This window comes from Chiroxiphia lanceolata, chromosome 1 (assembly GCF_009829145.1).
Source record: "Chiroxiphia lanceolata isolate bChiLan1 chromosome 1, bChiLan1.pri, whole genome shotgun sequence".
Lineage (NCBI taxonomy): Eukaryota > Metazoa > Chordata > Aves > Passeriformes > Pipridae > Chiroxiphia > Chiroxiphia lanceolata.
This window is the reverse complement of record NC_045637.1, coordinates 133,802,399-133,822,434: the sequence shown is the minus strand read 5'-3', so window position 1 is coordinate 133,822,434 and position 20,036 is coordinate 133,802,399. Positions and strand designations below refer to the sequence as shown.

The following is a 20,036-nucleotide window of genomic DNA, read 5'->3' as shown; positions in this document are numbered from 1 at the left end:
TGCACTTTAAATTAGCAACTAGATTCTCCAGGACTTGGTGCTGCCCGTTGCTGCCATTAACAATAAGTGGGGGAAGACAAGCAATGTGAAGGTCCTGTGCCAAAGAATTCATAATTTCTTACATTTTCCATCATGTTTAACAGAATGTGGTCCAGCTTTTTTATTTTATCACCACATAAATTCTGAAGAGTAATAGTAATACCTGCCTGTGCAGAATCAGGCCTTCAAAGATGTTAAAGAAAGTATTTTGCTAGTTGGGAACACGACTCAGTGCTAAAATGTCGGTATTTAATGATTGACAATATGAAGTTAGAAAAATTATTTTCTATATTGCATAGGAAACAGCAGTTTCACGCCCCACAAGTGCATGCCTTTTTCTTCTTCCAGGTGCCTAAAAGCCTGAGTAGAAATCCATTCAGGTAGCATGCTAAGACGAGAAGTAATAAGAGAGCTTGGGGCTCATGTGCTTTTCCCATGTATTCTGTTATAAGTGTGTGTGTTCCTCAGGAGTGTGCCAGTGAAGGAGGAGAGTGCTGCAACACTTGCACCCTGACAGCGGGCTCCCAGTGCAGCAACGGGCTTTGCTGTCGGAAGTGCCGGGTAAGGGCAGTGACCTTCACTGCAGCATCCTGGTGGGAATGCATCCGGGTGGCTGCAGGTACCACATCCCTTCCAGACCTTGCGATCACTCTTCTGAAAGCTTACCTTTTAAAATTGGCTGAAATCTGATTTGTCTGGGGCTATACTCTGTCTTTTAGGCTTGGCTTCTTGGGGCAGGGACTGTCATCAAATGCAGAGGTAAATTAAATCCTTCCAGTTTCAGAGAAGTTTTAATCAGGTTGAAGTTCCATGAGATTTCATTAGATGTCCTTGTGCCGTTCCCAGTGCCATACATGCTGCTCTGGATTTGCCCTATGAGACTGAATGGGAAAATTGTACCACAGAGGGTCTGAGAAAAGGATACAGTAAGAAAACCAAAAGCACAGCTAACAGAATTGTTCAGAAGGTTTCATCTAAAAGACACATGACTTCAGTTTCAGTTTGGTCTGCCTGTGTCTCCTTATGTTTGGACTGACTGAAATCCCATTGAGTAAAGAGAACCAAGCCCTATGTAAACTGTAAGGTGTTCTTCCTGATACATCAGTAAATAGTAAAAGGAGGTTTAACCAGATCTTGGCTGTAAGGGAGCCCAGCTAAATATGACTTCAGATAGTTGTTTATACTCATTTAGTAATAATGATAATTAGTATTAGTGTAATTAAAACTCTGGTGTACTATGTGTGATATTTTTATCTTTGTCTGTGCACATTTGATGGTTTCATTTCCTTGGGAGGATCATTAGTAATAACTGTGGACCACGTTCTCGACTTTTTGCTCATCCTAATGTTAAAAAAAGAAAAAGCACAGATTATGCTGGAACAGATCACATTTCCCTTAGCACATTCCTTTTTTTACTGTAATATAAAAAAAAAGAAATCAGCAGATTGCTAGTGTGGGTGAATTTTGTTCAAGAATCTAAGTCACATAGGCAGTACATTAAAGACTATCAAAACAAAACTAAGCTTCTGTATTTTTTGCAAAGAACACAAGGTTTTATCTACATACAGAGTGGTAAGGGTGAGCAAATGAACAGAAAAGTAGAATTTTGCATAACAGGTATCCCCAGGAGGTGCTAATAAGGACAACTCAAAAGACCATATATAACAGTTCCCAAACTTGGAGTTACCGTCCCCTGTAATACCCTGCCTGAAAGCAGGATTGAAGGATGGGTTGAAAGCAAAACATGGTGAGTGTACATCCTAGCATCCTGTAATGTCTCTGACAAAATTCCTGTCTGCATTCCAAAGACTGGTAGGAAAAGGAAGCTGAAGGCTCAGAAAGTACCCTAGTCTAGCTCTTCCACTGGTTGTGCCCGTTGGCACCAGCTGTGGAGTTAGCAGTTTTCCCCACCAAAATGTGTGTGCACGCAGATCCAAAAAAAAGGAAAACTCAGTACTGCAAAATGTACTGGGTATCACAGGGTTAAGAAAACTTTCAGGAAAAAATAAGGCATCTGTAGTATGTCCATGACCAGAAGCACTAACAATTTCCACAAATGGGATGTCTTCCTGCTTTTCCAGGTCTTGAGACTTAGCCCATTGTTAAGTATCTTGTCACTTGGAAAATTGTGTCAAACTGTACAGAATTCAGTACATTTAGTAATAGTTTCCATTCTGCAACAACAGTGGGGGATTATGATAACCAAAGTGTTCATCCGTGGAGCTCTGTGGTGTTCTTCATCCCTAGAGAGAGGATCAGGATCACTCTTTTTATGTTGTAAAGAAGAGTAAAATAGTCATAGAACGGCACAATGACCTAGTCAGGATAATGCTGTAAGCCACTGTGGTATTGGTTTGATAAATCCCAGGTGTTCTGTGTTCCAAGAGAGCACTTCTCCTGCTTGGTCCCCCAGTTGATGCACTTGGGAGGGAGTGCCTCAGAGAGTGGTATCACTTGCACGAGTAAAAGGCAGCAATCACACCACATAAAGGAAAGTCTTTGCACTTCAGTCAGCACATGAATATTTCCTATTTTTTTATTTTAGATAAAGCTATAAGGAAGCATTGCATTTAAGGCAAGATATGGAGAAATGAAGACACTAATTTTCTGTCCTTTTTTTTCCAGTTTGAACCTAAAGGAGTTTTGTGTCGAGAAGCGGTGAATGATTGTGATATTGCAGAGAACTGCACAGGAAATTCTAGTCAGGTGATTTTTGTGTCTTCTATCCAAAGACTAAAAATCCCACATGTAGTGTCTCAATCACAATGAATGTTACTGTTTTGTATAGTAAGGTAAATAAAAATTGTGTTACACCTGTTGATACTGAAAAAACCAGCATGATACTGAAATAATTTTTCATATCACTTTTGTTGTATACTTTGCTTTCATGCTTGTCTGATCTATGATGTATTACTTGTTTTGTATTTCTATAGTGTTCTCCTAATATTCATAAAATGGATGGATATTCATGTGATAACAAACAGGTAATTAGCACTTCAGTTTGTTTTACATTCTTTCTGCAGTTGTAAATTGCTTTTTATAGATTTTGTTTTAGGATCTTTGGAAATCACCTGGGACAGTTCTGCTAACATTCATGAGTTTCGGGTGCTTGTCATATTTTCAATGAAAAAAAGATAGAATCACATATTAGCTACCTCAGTAGAAAGCATGTGACAAATCTGTATAGTAAAAATTACGTATTTTGGAAAATCGAGTGATTTGAAACCTGTTCTGTATTTTTTTCTTTCTTTCTAGGGTATTTGCTTTGGAGGAAGATGTAAAACCAGGGACCGGCAGTGTAAATATATCTGGGGTGAAAGTGAGTGAATGTTATTGTTTCTACATTGGTTGTAATTCATGTGGCTTGAAAGATTATTTTAGCTAAAAACAATTATGGAAGAGACATATTGAGAACCATTGAAAATATCTAGAACTGTATGTCCCTCTGACTCTTCCCCCTTCATTTCGTCTTTCCATCCTCTTTTCCAGCTCTTTCTCCAGTGTTTGTTAGCCTACTGGTGTTTACTCTGAGGTTTAAGTTCTCATTAATAATCATCTAGGGAGCCTATACTCTTTAGTTTAGGCTCATTAGGCTCCATTAGGCTTCATTAATTAATTTCAGTGTCTTCTGGACATTTTTGACCAATAACCTCTTATCAATCTGAACAAAATCTAAAATCTTCACTTTTAATTCAGAAGAACATCGTGCAATTTCATGGGCCCCCTGCAGATCATGGTACTTCAGTTCACAAATTGGGAAGCCCTGCTTGCTTGATTGTGCATTCCCATTTCCTGTGACCTGGCTTTTCAAAGTCATCATCATCTTAGAAGAGATTTGTTTCTGTTTTTAGAAGTGACGGCTGCTGACAGGTACTGCTATGAGAAACTGAATATTGAAGGAACCGAGAAAGGAAACTGTGGACGAGACAAAGAGTCTTGGATACAGTGCAATAAACAGTAAGTTGATCCATTTAGAAAACAACTGGTATGAGCTTTTTGAACCCTGATCCATTTCTTTAGCTGGTATGAAGAGGCTCAAAAAGCCTCTGTGTGGATCAGAATTCTCCTGGCCGCCTTCTGCAGACCTTTGTGCAAGAAATTGTGGAGGAAGCAAAGTGTCGAGAAGAGATGATCTCTGACAAGAGAGCACCATCCGAGCTTGGGAAAACTTGGACCAAAAGTGGCCCTATTACTCTTGGTGAGGCTTAGCAGTGAGGGGGAGAGTAGCCTGTGGTCTCACGTCTTGTTGTGGTATCTTTTTATGCTGTGCCATTGCATTGCTAAGTTGCATTCACTTTTCATTGTATTGTAACTTTTCAAATATTTTCCTGCAAGTTGTTACTTAAACCATTGTTTCACATTCTGTATTTATGCAATTCATTATTTCTGCCTATTTCTGAACCTTTCACCAGTCCTTATAAAACTGTTTTTTCAGATTTCTCCATTCTGTCAGTGCCATTTGAATTCTAGTTCTGCCTACTGGTGAACTGATGTCTTTTTCCACCTTTCTGTGCAGATTTGATAACCTTACTTCTGTTCCATTACAAATTCATAAGTAAAAAATATTCAGTAATATGTGGGATACCAGACCCTGCTATTGTGACAGTGCAAAAGTCTCCACACATGAGAAGTAAAGTTGCTTCAGCAGTTGAATTAAACTTCATGTCTGCAGTTCTCTTACATATGTGTCATATGAGAGTTTATTTAAAACCAGTATCTACTGTTGCTCCTCTGTGGACAAATTACTGTATTTTGATCGGTTATTAAATCAGTTTGATGTGATTTGTTCTTGACAACTTCCTCCTTGCTATTACTCAGAGCGTTTTTGATAATACGTTATAAAATATAGATTTTTCCCAATCTAAGCTCAAGGAGGAAAATTTTCTTGGGAACCACATTATTTATGGGAGTTATTGTCAGTGGGAGAAAAAAGGAATAACAAATATGTAACCAAGAAAGTTAGAAATCCTTGTATTTTTTTATTATTCATTTAAATTGAATTTTATTTTTTATGAGTATCTTTTTATTCTTTCAATGCAGAGATGTGCTTTGTGGATACCTTCTGTGCTCCAATATATCCAGTGTGCCCAGACTTGGAGAACTTGATGGTGAAATCACAACATCAATCTTGCACTTTGGAAGAGTCTACAATTGCAGGTATTTGGAAATCCTGAAAACAGAACAATGGATATCCATCTTGCATAGAAAAGCTGCTTTATCATTCCTTAGTGCAGAAAAACTATTTCCATGAAGTTTTTTTTCCTATTAGCACGTAATCATTATTCCATTTCAACCTTTGTTAAGCTTCAGGAAATTACCTGCATTATGGGGTGTGCAACTGTTTTGCAGTCCCCTCTGTTCAGTGGTTAATTTTGCCTGTAGAGATGTAATGCTCTTCTCAGGCCCCTTGATTTTACATTCTTTAGTATTTGTAAAAGTACTTAATGTACCCAAAATACTTAGACATATGCCTGCACTGCCAAAGCTAACTGGCAGCTTAATTTGCTATATGTTCGATGAATCCCAATTATAGACATGGTATGTTTTCATAGTTTCATAGAACTGTAAGATGAAATAAAGTCCTAAACAAGTAAACTCAGTGTTTTATCTAACTCTAGCTCTTTCACAGGAAAAATGGTCTTTGTTTTTACCATTACATTTGTTTGATGTAGATATACCTGTGTGTAGTATAATGTAGATAGAAATAAAGGCAGCAGCCCAGAACCCAGTTTCTCAAATAGTCCCATCTAATCACAGCACAAGTCTCCAAGATCCTCTTGGTTGTCTTGCAGTGGTGGCCATGTGAAGCTTGATGAGGAGACGGACCTGGGCTATGTAGAGAACGGGACACCGTGTGGGCCCAACATGGTGTGCCTTGACCATCGCTGCCTCCCCATTGAGGCCTTCAACTTCAGCACCTGCCCAGGCACTACAGACAGCCAGATTTGCTCAGGACATGGTGTATGTTCTTACACTCTTTATTCTCTTTCTGTTTTTGCTGAGTACCTGGCACTGTGTAGTGTACTAGCCTGTACAGACTTTTCAGGAAGCCAGCAGTATGACTCTAGAAGTCTTTATGCCAGAGAAGTTTTTCAAAAGGAAAAAGAAAGGAAGTACCTAAGTAAACCTAATGCATTCCTGTCAAGGCATCTTAAGCAATGTGTATGTATGTAAGTATGTACTAGTTTTACAAAAATTTTATCAATCAATTTTTTTGCTATCACTTTTGCTCACTTGATTGATATTTCTTCTGGCAATGTAGAGGAGAATAAATACAAAGGTTTTATGCATTGAGAAACTTGGTTCTCTGTTTTTCTAGATGTCCTTTTTAATTACCTCCTTATTGTGTCAACAGCCAAGATAGTTCATAAGGTGTTGGATTTTATTGGCTGAGAGATACTTTGCTCTGGAGGAGCAAGCCACGGCTTTTGGCTTGTGGCAGCTTCTCTGCTTGGTGCACAGCCTGTGACTTTACAATGGTCCTGGCACGTCCCCGTGTCCGTCGCAGTTTGAAACAGTGTCCAGGTCCCTATGGCCGAGATGAGGTTAAAGGAGTTGTTCTCTCATAATGTCTTTTGTCTTGTATACTGTATTAAAACTCCCTTTTTAATCTGAAATCAACCACTTCATCATATTTTGTAAAAAAAAGTCTTGAGATCAGAGTCTCCGAAAGCAATTATAAATGCATTAAAAGATATTAATGTACTTAATACATGTTACTTCTATTTATATAAAATGTAATAGTACATTTAATGCATTTATATCTAATACATAAATTTTTTTGTAAAATTTTGCAGGCAGTCAAAATCAGTGCTTTATCACTGTACCTATACTTTAGGTATTAATTACGGGAATGGATTAATTTTCTAATTTTTTTCTGAGCTACACTTTTGGCTGCAGGTTTGTAGCAATGAAATAAAGTGCGTCTGTGACCGATTCTGGGGAGGAGACGACTGCAGTTCTCGCATCAAAGATGATCTCTTTTTTGATAAAGATGCCATCAATAAAGGTATGTTGCTATAACTTTTACTAATAACTGGAAAATCTTGGATTTGAGGAATGTTCATTAAGGCAAACTAGGTCTCCTACTCTTTCAGTTAGCATGCAACATGCTGCAGCATTAGAAGCCTTGTTCCTCTCCCTTCCTCCCACAGCAGAAGCACTCAGTGTCTGTAAATGAGGCCTCAGACCTGGGTTTGGGTGTGCATGGTGCTGCTCACACTCAGTACACCTTCCGGAGCTGGTACCAGTGTGTGCGGCTCTACCTTGCCTGTCCCAGACATCTGAGGGGCCTTATTACGTGTATTAGTGGATCAGGACAAGCAGAAAAGTTACTGGGGCTTTTCATATCCAGAGGGAAAGGTCATGTTACTTACATGATTGGTTTTTATTTGTAGTGTAAATTTCTTATTACGTGGCCAGTATGCAACATGTTGGCACACAAATTTTTGGCTTTTACATTTTTGGGGTGAAAGTTTTTATTCGGCTTTAGGCTTGCCTCCAAGAGAAGGTTATACTGTGGAAAAAAGAGCATGTAAATGTTTGGCATTATAAATCCTTGTAGGGGGGACAGTTTACCATCTTTCAGAATATCTCTTTTGGTTAATTTACTCACCTATAGAAGAGATTTGAACAAAACCAAACAGTCACTTTTATTGCAACTTAAGCATGTATTTGCCAGGCAGTTTGTAAGGATGTAAGCCACAGCAGTTTGATATTGATAACATTGTATTGACATACCTGACATGACTGTCCCATGTAGCAAGTGTTCAGTTAAGGGATTAGACACAGAGATCAAAGCTTGATTTACAGGTAATCTTTTATGTCCATGCTATACTTCAGGATTATATCACTGCTTACAATTAATCAGCCTAGTGCAAGTTGTTCAAGCAGGTTTCTGAAAGATGGTGCATTTACTGGTTTTGTGTATTCTTCTCCTAAAACACTGTATATTTTTTCCTCTTTCTTGTGTTTCCAGGTGTGGTTAGCACAAATATAATAATAGGGGCTATTGCGGGCACCATTTTAGTGTTGGCTCTCGTTTTAGGAATAACTGGTTGGGGTTACAAGTAAGTAAGTTTTGTTCTTCTTAATACAGTTAAGAAATGTGTGTATTTCATCTGGTAGCCAATTATGTTATGAAAATAGCAATCTAAAAAAGTCCTACTTCAATAATATTTATATAGGGACATTTTTATAGTACTAATATTTTTCAAGCACTTCTTACATTTGTATGTGATTTTGGAGGGCTTGATCCAGATTTGAAATTCATTGCTCATTTCAGTTTGGGTTTTTTTCTTTTTTTTTTTCTTTGGTAAACGATCAGATTATGATTTTACTGTATCTGACAAAGGAAATACAATTATCAGTTTTTCCTTATAATGAAGTAAATATAACAAGATTAGCCTTCAGTCAGTCAGTAAAGCATTTAACCATATGCTTCCTTGAACAGATGTTTAATTTAGTCAGCTTAAGCTGAAATTAATTCAGGCACATTTTTTGGTCAGAAAAATCTGTAATTTGCAAATAAGGTGAAAGTTCTTGCCTGGTGTAGAGCTGTCAGTGCTCACTGAGAGGCAAAATCCATAACGGCAACCTGAGTGGTCTTTTTCATTTTTCCTTCTTTTATGGATTTCTTCTAAAAATAGAGGGATTTATGGTTCTTTACTTGTAATAAAAAATGATTCAAGGTACTGACTTTATCATCTGTTTGGGTGAGACTGGCTCTTGAGGTCCATCCTCCCTGGGTCCTTGGTGTGCTTGGAGGGCAGGGCAGTTTCAGCTGCAGACAGTGCTACAGTTGGGACATGGCCCCAGAGGTTTGGCATAACAAACTGTCACATCCCCTGCTGATCTGTTAGACTGAGGTAGGACTGAGGGCAGCTCAGAAATATGTAAGGAAACAAGCATTTGGAAAAAAGCATGAAGATTAGGATTGTAGAAAGGTAGGTTATACTGTCTTTGTATATCACTCTCAGTTTCTGACAGCATTTGAAAATCTGGACTTCTCTTTTCTGTAAAAGTCCAAAAGTTAAGGGCTCATTTTGAGATCACGTCTAGCCAGTGAGATTAGTTTTGGAGGTGGAGGGCAATAGTGCACCTTTCACTAGCAGCTTCACAATAAATACACATAAATCCATCATGAACTATACCTCCAACTCAGCACTGACTTTGGCCATCATCGTGATTTTTCTAAGTTATTCTGATTTAGTAGTTTTGTAAGTATGTTTATTTGTGAAGTGTTTTTGTAGAAATATTTTGAACTAAAATTTCATTCTGTATACATTGCTCTTCTTTTTACATTTTTTTTATCTTACTGACCTGCATACTAATAACTCATTCTTCCTTCTTTCTCTTCTCTTTGTATGGAAAGAAACTACAGAAGACAGAGGTATGTGATAAAAGTAATGGAATGTATCTTAGAAAGCTCTGAAAATAGCTTTTCTCTTGTTCATTTACATGCTATAAAGAAAATATAGTGATGAATTATCATATTTTAAATAATATTTCCTTGAATTTATGAAAGTGGTATTCTGTTAATAAATTGCTTGAAATCCTGATTTCACTGGACTCAGTAGCAAAAATAATGTTTACTTCTGCAATAGACTATTTTATTTAGTAAAACAGGAGAACATTTCCAATAAGAGACTGAAAATTGGCTATTAGAGATGAAAGTGTTCTTGGGAGGCTAAGAATTGAATAATTAATATTAACATGATGTTCAGGAGCCTTTTGAGACAAATTCATTACTGGAGCTTCTTTGCAGTTAAATATACAATGCAGTTAACTTGCTGTGTGAATGAAGAGCCCATTCTTTCTCGTCACCCTGTTTGGTTGATGTTGTAGCTAAAGCATGGTACTGTCCTCAGCACAGGGCTGAGCTTTCATCATTTCAAGCTTGTGTCAAAACCCAAACTGTTCCAAGTGACTTGTGTTTTGCCCCTGGAAGACCACCTCCCTTTGATCAACCATCTGTCTGGCAGATGGGTCTTCTGGGAAGGAGTTGGCTCCTTCCTCTCCCAGTCCACCAAAGATAAGAGGGTTTCTCAAATTCCCCTGTTTTCTGCCTGCACCATTGCCTCCTGGTCCAAGCTGCTGCTTTATTTGTTGCTGCTACCTGTTGTGCTTGCTCTCCATTTCTCCTTGTGTAGCACTTTCTCTACCAGACTCAAAATACTTGTGAAAGCAGAAAAGCACTGCCAAGTGCTGGTTGTGTGCTACAAGGTCAGATTGGGGAAAGGTACAGTAACAGGAAAAGGGCAAAGCTATTGAAATCAAGCCTTATGCAGAGGTTGGTGAGTAGGAAATGGCACTAGGATGGCAGAATTTAAGGGTTTGGTGCTGCTTAGTGGTGTGTGATATATCTCAGTGCAGACTAACATGGCCATCAGGTCACTACTGTGGGTGTTTCAGTATTGGCTGATGACAGAACAGAGAAAGAGACCACCCCGTGCATGTTTGCCTTGGAATATTAGAGAACTTAACTTTTTCAGATATCCATATCTCCAGAAATTGGTTTATGGCCAGAGAGCTGTGAGTATGCAGTCAGTCTGCAGCTGTGTCTGTGGGAATGGGCAGAGTGGAAACTGGTGTAAACTGAGGCTTCTGAAGGTAATGGAGGGCTCCGTCACTTTAAAGATGATGGAGATATTTAGTAAATAAATCTCCTTCATGCTAAAAATGAAGTTCTCTAGGCTGACTTCTAAATAGAATAATTTTGGAATTTTAGATAAATGCAAGGAGTTCTCCATAAATAGAAAAAACAGACATCCACCAGATTGTCCAGGCTGTCCCTTTTTTTTTTTTTTAATTGTTTATGATTACTTCTTGAATGAAGATGAAAACAAGCTATTATGATATTTTTGAGCATTGCATAAGGGGTGATACGTGGTAGCACTAAGCAACTGAAGCAAGTAAACTGAAAGTAGCAAGAGCCAATTAGCAAGGATTCTGCCAGCTGGGATAGTGTGGCTGTAAAGGGCACAGCTACATGGGAGAAGTTATTTCTGATGGAGTAGCAAGAGAGCAGTTTGCTAGAGGAACCCTGGGGAGCAGAGCTGCCCACACTGAGTGAACTCTGAACACACGCATGTACTAGCTGAAGAATGGGATGAGAAGGTGTTAGAAGATGGAGTGTGGAAGTACTGCATTATACTAAATGATTTATGTGCCATGTAGTTATATACTTTAAATATTTTAGGAGCATTAGAAATTCAGATATGCCCTGAAGAGATCCCAGTTCAGATCTGTAGCTGGACACAATCTGAATGTAAATCAACCCAATAAATGTGCATCTTAATAGGGCAGACTGAAACAAAAAGGCCTTGGAGAGTGCAAGGCTGAATAGATGCTTAAGTTGATGATGCTATGAAATAGCCAACTTTCAGAGTAGCTACTTGTACTTGGGAGGATTTTTCAACCTGATGGAACTATGACTGGAATATTTGTATGGCAGGTTTTTTCAGCTGGTGATGAATTCACCATCTACAAAAACGCTGTATAACTTGATTAGAACTTTCTAATGCATTGATAGTTTTGTGTACCATAACGGAGCCTCTCGTACTGGAAAAGAATAACCTATTATCAGATATGTGTGACATTATTTTTGTGTGTCTTGGCAGATTGAGTCTACTGTGGTAATCAGGAGTAGGTGAGAATCTCTGACACTGGTGTTAGTTCCCCTGCACAAGAAATCAGTTAAAAAAACTGGAGATTTTTATCCTCCTGAGGTTTAAACAACTCAACAGGTTGCTATTCTTGAATTCAATAATCATCACAAAAGTTAAATGGAAAGCATCTATCTCAGAAGGAAAAAAGCATTCACTTTTCCTGAATTCCTTTTTGATGCAGGCATGTATTCAGCTCAGGCTCAGTACTGGTGCTGCACCTGGGGGTGTTTTTTGCGACCGGCGTGATGAGCCATTTGAAATGTCTGAACTGGTTATCCAGTGTCTCAATAAACACAAACTGTTCACTTTGAAAGTTGTGATAAGGGTTTACCTAGGAAATTCTCCTTGTTTGTGCTTACCAAAACCACATAACCACTTAACAGAAGCGGGTGGGAGTTTTCTCTCAGATGGTTGAATTATGTATTAGTAGCCTTATTGTGTGTGATTAACGGGCTTCCTTGCTATCTTTACCTCTTTCTTTTAAACTAATGTTCATGCATGTTTGTGTGCGTGCTAGTTCCTGTCATGTTTTCTGACTCTACAATGTTTATTATACTTTAGACAAATACCCCAGGGAGATTATGTAAAAAAGCCGGGAGAGGCCGACTCTTTTTATAGCGACATGCCTCCTGGAGTCAGCACAAACTCTGCATCTAGTTCTAAGAAGAGGTCTGCTTTTCTGTCGCATTTTCAGATTTCTACCTGTTCCATCACCCATTATTCCATTAGTCAGAACATTTCATTGTTTTGCAGCAGGTTTGATTCTTTCTTCTTTCTTTGTGGAATGTTTGAAATAGCATCCTTTTTGCTTTGATTACTGATTTTTCTCCTGTATCCTAAGCTACTAATTATTATGATTAGACTAGAATAAAAACGTTTTGCATTGTAAACAAACTTTGGTTTAATCAAATTTTCATCATCTTCCTGCTTGAGAATTGTTTTCAAGTAGACTGTAAAAATAATTGCTGGCTGAAAGAAAATTAAATAAAAAATCCACAACTTTTTAAATCATGGTCATGTAATCAAAGGAAAGGAACACTGTCTTGCTTCAGTAATGGTTATAAACATAAAATGTTAAATATGAATGTTATTTTTATATCTTTATTTGTCAGTGTCATTAATTCACTGTGTTGACCTAGACTTCTGCTGTCTCTTATTAAAGATGATAGTGCTTGCGTTTTATTCCACTTACTAGACTAGTATACTAAATGATCACCAAGCATTATTTTAGAAAATAATTCTACAAAGACTTTCTGTAGTTTTCAGTTTGCTATCATGAGAGAATTAGATTTTGTCCTTGATCCGATTTCACTAATTCTGTTATTGTTCCAGTTGCTTAAAACCCCCAACATTTTAAAATGGAAAATTCATTGAAAAGCATTGAGAGTCATTGGTATTTGCTAAGGTCATGGTGCTTACCGTCCCTCTACAGTTAGAGATCCTTTAATTATGAAAATCTCCAGCTAGCATTGTAAAACAATTTGTGAGAAGCACTGTGTCTAGGAGAGATTGACAGTCCTGAACTACTTCATAGGAAAACTGCAATTCTCAATTCTTGTCTCACTAAGCAGCCTATAACTGTGCAGTTGATGAAGCCGTTTTCTATGCTGTTATTTCAATGAAAGTAAAGAGAAATGTATGGAAGGGACACATTTGCTATTTTGACGTAGCTGCTTGATCCTATTACAACTCCATTCTAATGAATATTGCAACATGTTCTAATGAATATGTTATTAGGAAAACTTTAGTAGTGATTAATTAATGATTTCTAATTTTTAAATTCAGTTTTTTAGATGTGTGGGTGGATACATTATTGTTTTTTTCAGGAAGTAAACATTAATCTTAAATGATTCAGTGTTTGTGTTGGAGAATTTTTTTTCATTGGGATGAAATTTTGCAAAAAGTCTTGGGAAAGCAAATTTTTGCAGCTTCGTGTATCAGGTTCGAATACCAGTTAAGAAAAAAATTTCTTTTTAAATTAATGTAATTTAATGTATTTCTTCTTTCATTCAGTATCTGTGTTTCTTTTCATACTTCATTTATTTCATATGTCTCTGTTTATTATTTGTTCCAAAAAGCTAATGGATTCTAAGGTCTGTCTGTACTAGAGAGTTTTGTTGTTCCCCACTGCCAGTTCAGGTATGTTGTGCCACTGTCAAGTCTGGAAAAGTAAGTCTGACAAATATTCCATTAACATTGTGATACAGCTGACATAGTCCTTCCATTTTAATGCCCAGAGTGCTATTTCCTACCTTCTGAGCTGATTTTGATTTGCTCTGTGTGCCGGTATGGATGGCATCTCCTGGGAGATGTTAGAGTAGCTGGGCCTTTGGGTGCCTGGACTTCTCCATGATGGAAAGCACTTTGAGATATTATTTGGATTCAGAGGGTTTTCAAGGATTAAGACATAACTTTATGATAACTCTTGCTGTTATGAAATAGCAAACACCAAAACCAGTATATAGCAAGATATTCCTGAACCTGAAAATAGACTGTGAGGGGGAGAAAATGTTTAAAAATCTGTCAGTGGATCTGTTGGTTCTCAGACCTTTCATGCTGTAATTAAGTTTCAGTTAATGAAACCCTGAGTGTACTTCACTGTGGCTGTGATTAGCCTGTTTTTTTGGAAACTGAAGAGCATCTCTCAGATGCCTGCCCTCCAAGGAAAACAGAGACTGAAAAATGCAGGAGTATCCAGACTTAAAAACTGCAGAAATAGTTCCTTTAAGCAAAACTTCTTTGTAGTAAGTAAGCCATCTATTATGAATTTTTCAACTTCCTCTTCTCTTTTGGAAATAATTGTAGATCTCATGGCAAACAGCTGAGCAGCAGCTCTAGTTCAACAAGAGGGAGCCTGTTGCAAAACCACACAGGTTGGACATCACCAACACACATCTCTGGCTCTTAGAGGGAATACGAGAGGAAAGAAAAACTTCAGTTTGCACCAAGCACCTTGATAAAAAGACTATTTTTGGCTTTGAGTTTAGCATTAGAGGTATACACTGCAGCAATTGACTAATAAAATATTATAAAAATTCAAAATTATCAAAAATGAGGCAGAGTTACCTCTCCCCTGGCACTACCAGCTCTGGGTGGGAACATACTTATCAAGGACTCCTGAGCCCCTGAGACTGGTAGCAGTGGGGTGAGGTAAGCTGTCCACGCTTTCCTGCAGCAGCACAAGGAGGGAGTGGGCAGCCTGCAGGTGAGATGTGCTTGACTGCAAGATAAAAAAACCTTGAGGTGAACACAGTTGGAAGAGCATCTTCTATCTAGGAGCTGGGGCAGAACTGCAAATCCAAAGGAAATTTGGTGCATGCTGGTGTTTGTGCATTCCACAGACAACAAGTGAGAAAGCACTGCTGAAGCCTGACTCTTGAACGTGGGCACACCAGACCACTGCAGAGACAGCTGCAAAGTGTAACTGCAGGGTTTAATCAGAAATCCTGGAGGCTCTGCTAGTGCAGACAGACCTTAGGCTGTGTTTTGTCACTAGCCTCGGGAATGTGACTGAACCACTGAGTTAACATGATGTGAGACAATACCCTTAACAATAACCGCATCTGAGCCCTCCTATTCCAGGTCAAATGGATTATCTCATTCCTGGAGTGAAAGGATCCCAGACACAAAACATATTTCAGACATTTGTGAAAATGGGAGGCCTAGGAGTAATTCTTGGCAAGGTAAGTGTGAACTACTGTGCTGGCCACGGTGGAAACCAGCCTATGGACCATTGCTGCTCTGCTGGAAGTTTAGCTGATCTTAAGACAGCAGCATGACTCCTTAAAATTGTGCTGATTGTTATTAACCTGGACTTAGGATTTAACAGCACCCTACACAAGTGCCTTTTTTTGCGCAGTGCTTTGTCACATAGAAATGACATTTAATTTCTCCCACTCCTCCAGTATAAGCTAACATGAAGAAGAGAAGGAAGTCTATTCACTCTTGTCAGCTTCTGTGATTTTTATCAGGCAGTGTTTAGTGTTTTTCTTGAAGTGTAGTGATTTTGTCAAATGAAAGCTGAAATTAAGGAGTTTTTTGCTCTGCGCAGTTGCGGCAAAAAGTAGAGAAAGCTCACCTAAGAGTCTGAGGTAAATTAAGAGGGACTGACCTGTGACATTTAAATGGTTAAAGCTATTGAGGTAACAACTCTTTTGCTATGGATGCAAAAAGAATATACAGTTTGGCATGGGATGCAGGTGAGTTTCAAGTTGTTTTACTGTCTGTCTTTATCCTTTGATTTCTTTCAGGTAATATAGGAGGAAACAGAAAGAAAGTCAGAGGCAAAAGATTTAGGCCACGGTCTAATTCAACTGAGTAAGTCTGAACTTACAAAAGCAAAGCCAAAAAGTACAGTTTTCATATTTGTGTTTTGTAGATGGAGATTAAGAGTACTGAAAAGTAGACAGTTGCATTTTTGCTCTGTGGCCCTTTCTGATTGCTGACTGCTAATCTGGTAAATGGTTTGGCTAATGTATTTTGATATCTTTTTATTTATTCTTTAAAAATTAACTATGAATTTTCTTTTTTATGTAGGCTTCCTCACAGTCGTTCCTATAGCAATTCCCAGTGATGGTGGCAGCCTGCACCATCACTGCAGGCTTTTGTCTACAGTTAACTGCCATTGCTGAGTGTATCCTGGTTCAATACTGAGTTTCTGATAACCTATTTCCTACCCTTTGCTTCACCATGGGTTGGGCCACTGCAGAGTTAGAGATGTGTATCTCTATGTACCTTCCTGGAGGTTTTAGGAGAGGCATCTGTCTTCTTTGAGAGTAGCTTGAAGTTTGTCGTTATAAGCCTGAAACAGCCAGTCTGGAGCAAGCCCTGCAATAAGTGGATAATTAAAGTCCTTACCAAGCGACTGACCCCCAAACTTTTCCAGTATGGCTTAGAGCTGCTTGCTTATTGATTTATTAACTGAAGAGCCCATGTGTGCAGTGCTCCCCAAAAGGAAAGAGCCTTTCTAATGTACTTAAGCCTGCTGGTTCAGGCCCCTTTTGTGAGTGAATGGTGAATGGCTGGAAGCGTAATCTCTGGGCTTGTCAAGTTCTGGCCTGCTCTTACGGCACTTACACCACACAGGAGTGGCCCCTTCTTTGACCATGTTGGCAATGACACTGCCCTTCCCCATGTCTTGAGTACTAACTTTGCACCTCTATGGGCAAATGGGCTTGATACCAACCCTGCTGGAAACTAATAATGCTAATTTCTCTCTGGGCTCCACTTTCTCTGGTTTGGGGAGCTTGAGTTTGTTCTGAAACTTTTCTTTCACCTGCAGTGCACTGTCTTGAGGTGAGTAGGTTCAGAAAGGTTCATAGAGAAGACCCTGTGTTACAAGATACGGAAATAATATTTTGATGCGTATTGCAATTATAACATGGCATGGTCAAAATGGCAGCATGGAACCAGAAATTTTAGCCCTTGGAGGAGTTTATCTATCAAGAGTCCCTGTGCTCTTGGTCTTTGTGCCGATAAACTCTTTCTGAAATATTATTTTGCTTGTTTTCTTTTCTCCTTGCATGAGACAGTTTGATAAAACCAAAATTAGTCTGACCAAACTGCCAAGAACACAAATGAGATATGCTCTGAGAACTTTGGAGCACTAAATAAGTGGGCAGACAGAGATATTGTGAGTTGGAAATATTTTGCCATGTAAATTTTTTTCTCTTTTAAAGGTGCCCTTGATTTTCCACCTAATTCTCTGCTTTCCTTCTTGATGCTTGTTATGGTCCCTCAGCCCAACAGCAGCCCTTGTGCTAGAGAAAGGAGGCTTGTACTTCCCAATGGCCATGTAGCAGCCTGTTGGGGATGAAGTACAGTGTGTGTTCCTGGGAGAGACCTGCCAGGCAGGAAAACACTCTTTCTCCTGATGGGGTCTATCCTGGACTGCACTCACATGATTTATCTGAGTCTCCTTGGCAGACCCGTCACCACTCAGAGAGAGCTCCCACTGAATGATCCACATGCTGTGCCAGTTCAGCAGGAAATGGAGAGAGTTGCCAAGGGCACATGGTGGCTCTGGTTAGAGGGGTAGCTTCCTGTGCAAGCAGAGAAAATTGACTGAAAATGATATAACTGTGGACAGCATTTACTCATTTAAGTTAAAAAAAAGCAATACCAGCTGCTTTGAGGATGCCTCAGAATACATGGAGGCTTTTCCCAGACATATGTACCTTCCTACCTTCTCTGGGAAATATAGAATAATACTGAAATCTGTTCTGAAGCAGTACTTGGAAAGTCCACCTGTGGGGCCCCTAGAAGTCCAATGAAGCATACTTGCTGAATGGAAGAAAAGGGATAACACTGTTGGTCTCCTGTTATTAGTAGAGTGTAGTTAACCACTAGAAAATTGGATTCATTTGTGCCATACCTTGTGCAGAATTCAGTTTCTTTTTTTTAGCAGGTGCACACTAGTGCAGATGCCTGCAAAAATATTTGGTGTATGCCTAAGTCTGCAATAACTGCACATATTATGCACAGAGGCTTTTTTTTTTATACAGCCAAGCATTAAAGAGACATGTGTCATTAATCACAGAAGCAAAATTTCTTAAACACTGAGAAGGGTTTGAGGTCTGCAGCCCTCATGAGCAGCACTGGTGGGAGGTTTGCAAGCATTTTGGGCAGCTCCTGAAAAACTTACAGCTCGCAAGTTTGCGTCACCCTTGGACTAACATACATGAACAAGGCTTATGCTAAGTGTAGAGCTCAGTGGAGACTACTAAAGGTATTTTGGGGCATTTTTAATTGTTTCTAGATGTTTTAAAACAAAATTAATGTTCTTTACTAAAGGCAGATGGTTCATTATACATGGAAGGAATGCCAACAGGCCAAATGCTTTTTCAGAAACATGGTTGATGAAACAACCTGATAAAAGAGTTCTCTATTAAAATCAATTAGAATTGTTCAGGAATTATAATGAGAGTTTTCTGAATAAGTTGATAGTTTAATTGGGAGCTTGTGTTAAAACAGGTTCCAGGGAACAGATAGAGGTTCAGACCTTTGTTAATTTGCACGGCTTTTCCTATAAGCATTTGTCTTCCTCGTTGTTATAACTGATACGAACATCTTTGGTTTAGACTTTCTATTATATATTGTCTTTTTGCAGCCGGGTAACCCATGCATCTGAGCCTGGGCTTTCTCTCGCCCACCAAACCCCTGCCCAAGGCATAAGCTCAGGGGGTTCTGACCACCCCCAAACAGGGAGTCTGGATCACAGGTCAGTCTCACCCACCCCTGCATTCTGGGCTGCCATTTTATCCCGTGAAAAGTCCCTTCCCTCAGTGTACAATAGTTTCACTGTGGCAAAACACCGTGACTGCTTGGAGGTGCTCCTGCTGATGCAGCGCTAGCTAACCTTCCTCCTCACCGGCCTGAGGAGTACGAGTACTCTTGAGCCCAGGTCTTTTGCCTTGTTGCATGTTGCGCTACAAGCCAAACTGAGCTGTCCGTCTAGCTGTAGGCTTATGTGTAAGGACACCTTGTTTTAAAGCAGAATTTCTCACTGAAAGGAAATGCAGATTCTGTCCTTTGCTAATGAACATGTGGCTGGAAAGATCAGCCTAAGAGCTTTCTAATGGTATCATATAGTGGTCTGCAGTAACTCGAGTTTAACCTTTCTGTAACAGATGGATTGAGGTGGTGAATGGTGGTCTGTAATACATGCAGACCCAGGAAACCCTGCAACACGGTTGTGCAACAATTGCATGCTTTGATACCACATTACACTTTGTTTTCTAATACAGGAAGCCAGATTGGGAGTGTTTCATGGTTACCAAAAGACCCTTTCAAATGAAAAACTTGAAGTCAAAAGTATTGCAGCAAGTACAAGAAAATGTGCAATTAAAGTCAAAGCAGAAGTTCATTAGTTCTTGGCAATGCTGGCATCGGCCTGTTGCTTTGATTGTGGCTCATCTGTTTTGCTGCGCTACCACTTTTGACATTTCCTTTCTCTTAAGATCCCGAGCTGGAAAGCATAAAGCACTCCCGATTCCTGATAAATAAGCGAGCTGAGGAAGCTACTTAGAAGCACTTGTGGCTGAGGGCGAGTACTTTCTGAGAGCTGTGGCTGTGCTTGCGCAGGGCGGGGAGGAGATGTTCCAGAGCAAAAAAGGAGCAAAAGAAGTTGAAAAAGTGCTGCTGCTTTTTGTTGTCAACATGGTTTGAAATATGGTGGGGGTTGAAAGACATGATTCGGCCTGATTTTATTCATCTGAGCAATATCTTGTGAGGCCTGTTCCCATGTGTGAGGTCACTGGAGTAAATCTAACAAATAAGGGTGGCAAGAACTGGACCAGAAATATCAACAATAACTTAAAGAGGAATTTT

The 20,036-nt window shown here is 39.2% G+C and overlaps 1 protein-coding gene across 6 annotated transcripts in view; it reads left to right on the top strand.

Moving 5' to 3' along the window:
• ADAM22 (ADAM metallopeptidase domain 22) overlaps positions 1-20,036 on the top strand; it is a 130,752-nt gene that overhangs the window by 96,624 nt on the left and 14,092 nt on the right. For 2 of the 6 annotated variants that reach the window (XM_032678678.1, XM_032678598.1), the window contains exons 17-29: positions 508-600; positions 2,665-2,745; positions 2,973-3,023; positions 3,295-3,358; positions 3,891-3,996; positions 5,080-5,196; positions 5,832-6,000; positions 6,940-7,048; positions 8,018-8,108; positions 9,413-9,430; positions 12,270-12,377; positions 15,291-15,391; positions 15,959-16,025. In XM_032678678.1, coding sequence (XP_032534569.1) covers positions 508-600; positions 2,665-2,745; positions 2,973-3,023; positions 3,295-3,358; positions 3,891-3,996; positions 5,080-5,196; positions 5,832-6,000; positions 6,940-7,048; positions 8,018-8,108; positions 9,413-9,430; positions 12,270-12,377; positions 15,291-15,391; positions 15,959-16,025 — 1,175 coding nt within the window. Of the gene's footprint in view, positions 1-507; positions 601-2,664; positions 2,746-2,972; positions 3,024-3,294; positions 3,359-3,890; positions 3,997-5,079; positions 5,197-5,831; positions 6,001-6,939; positions 7,049-8,017; positions 8,109-9,412; positions 9,431-12,269; positions 12,378-15,290; positions 15,392-15,958; positions 16,026-18,816; positions 18,928-20,036 lie in introns of all 6 variants that reach the window. The other 4 variants (XM_032678849.1, XM_032678765.1, XM_032678506.1 and 1 more) reach the window with 3 other exon arrangements.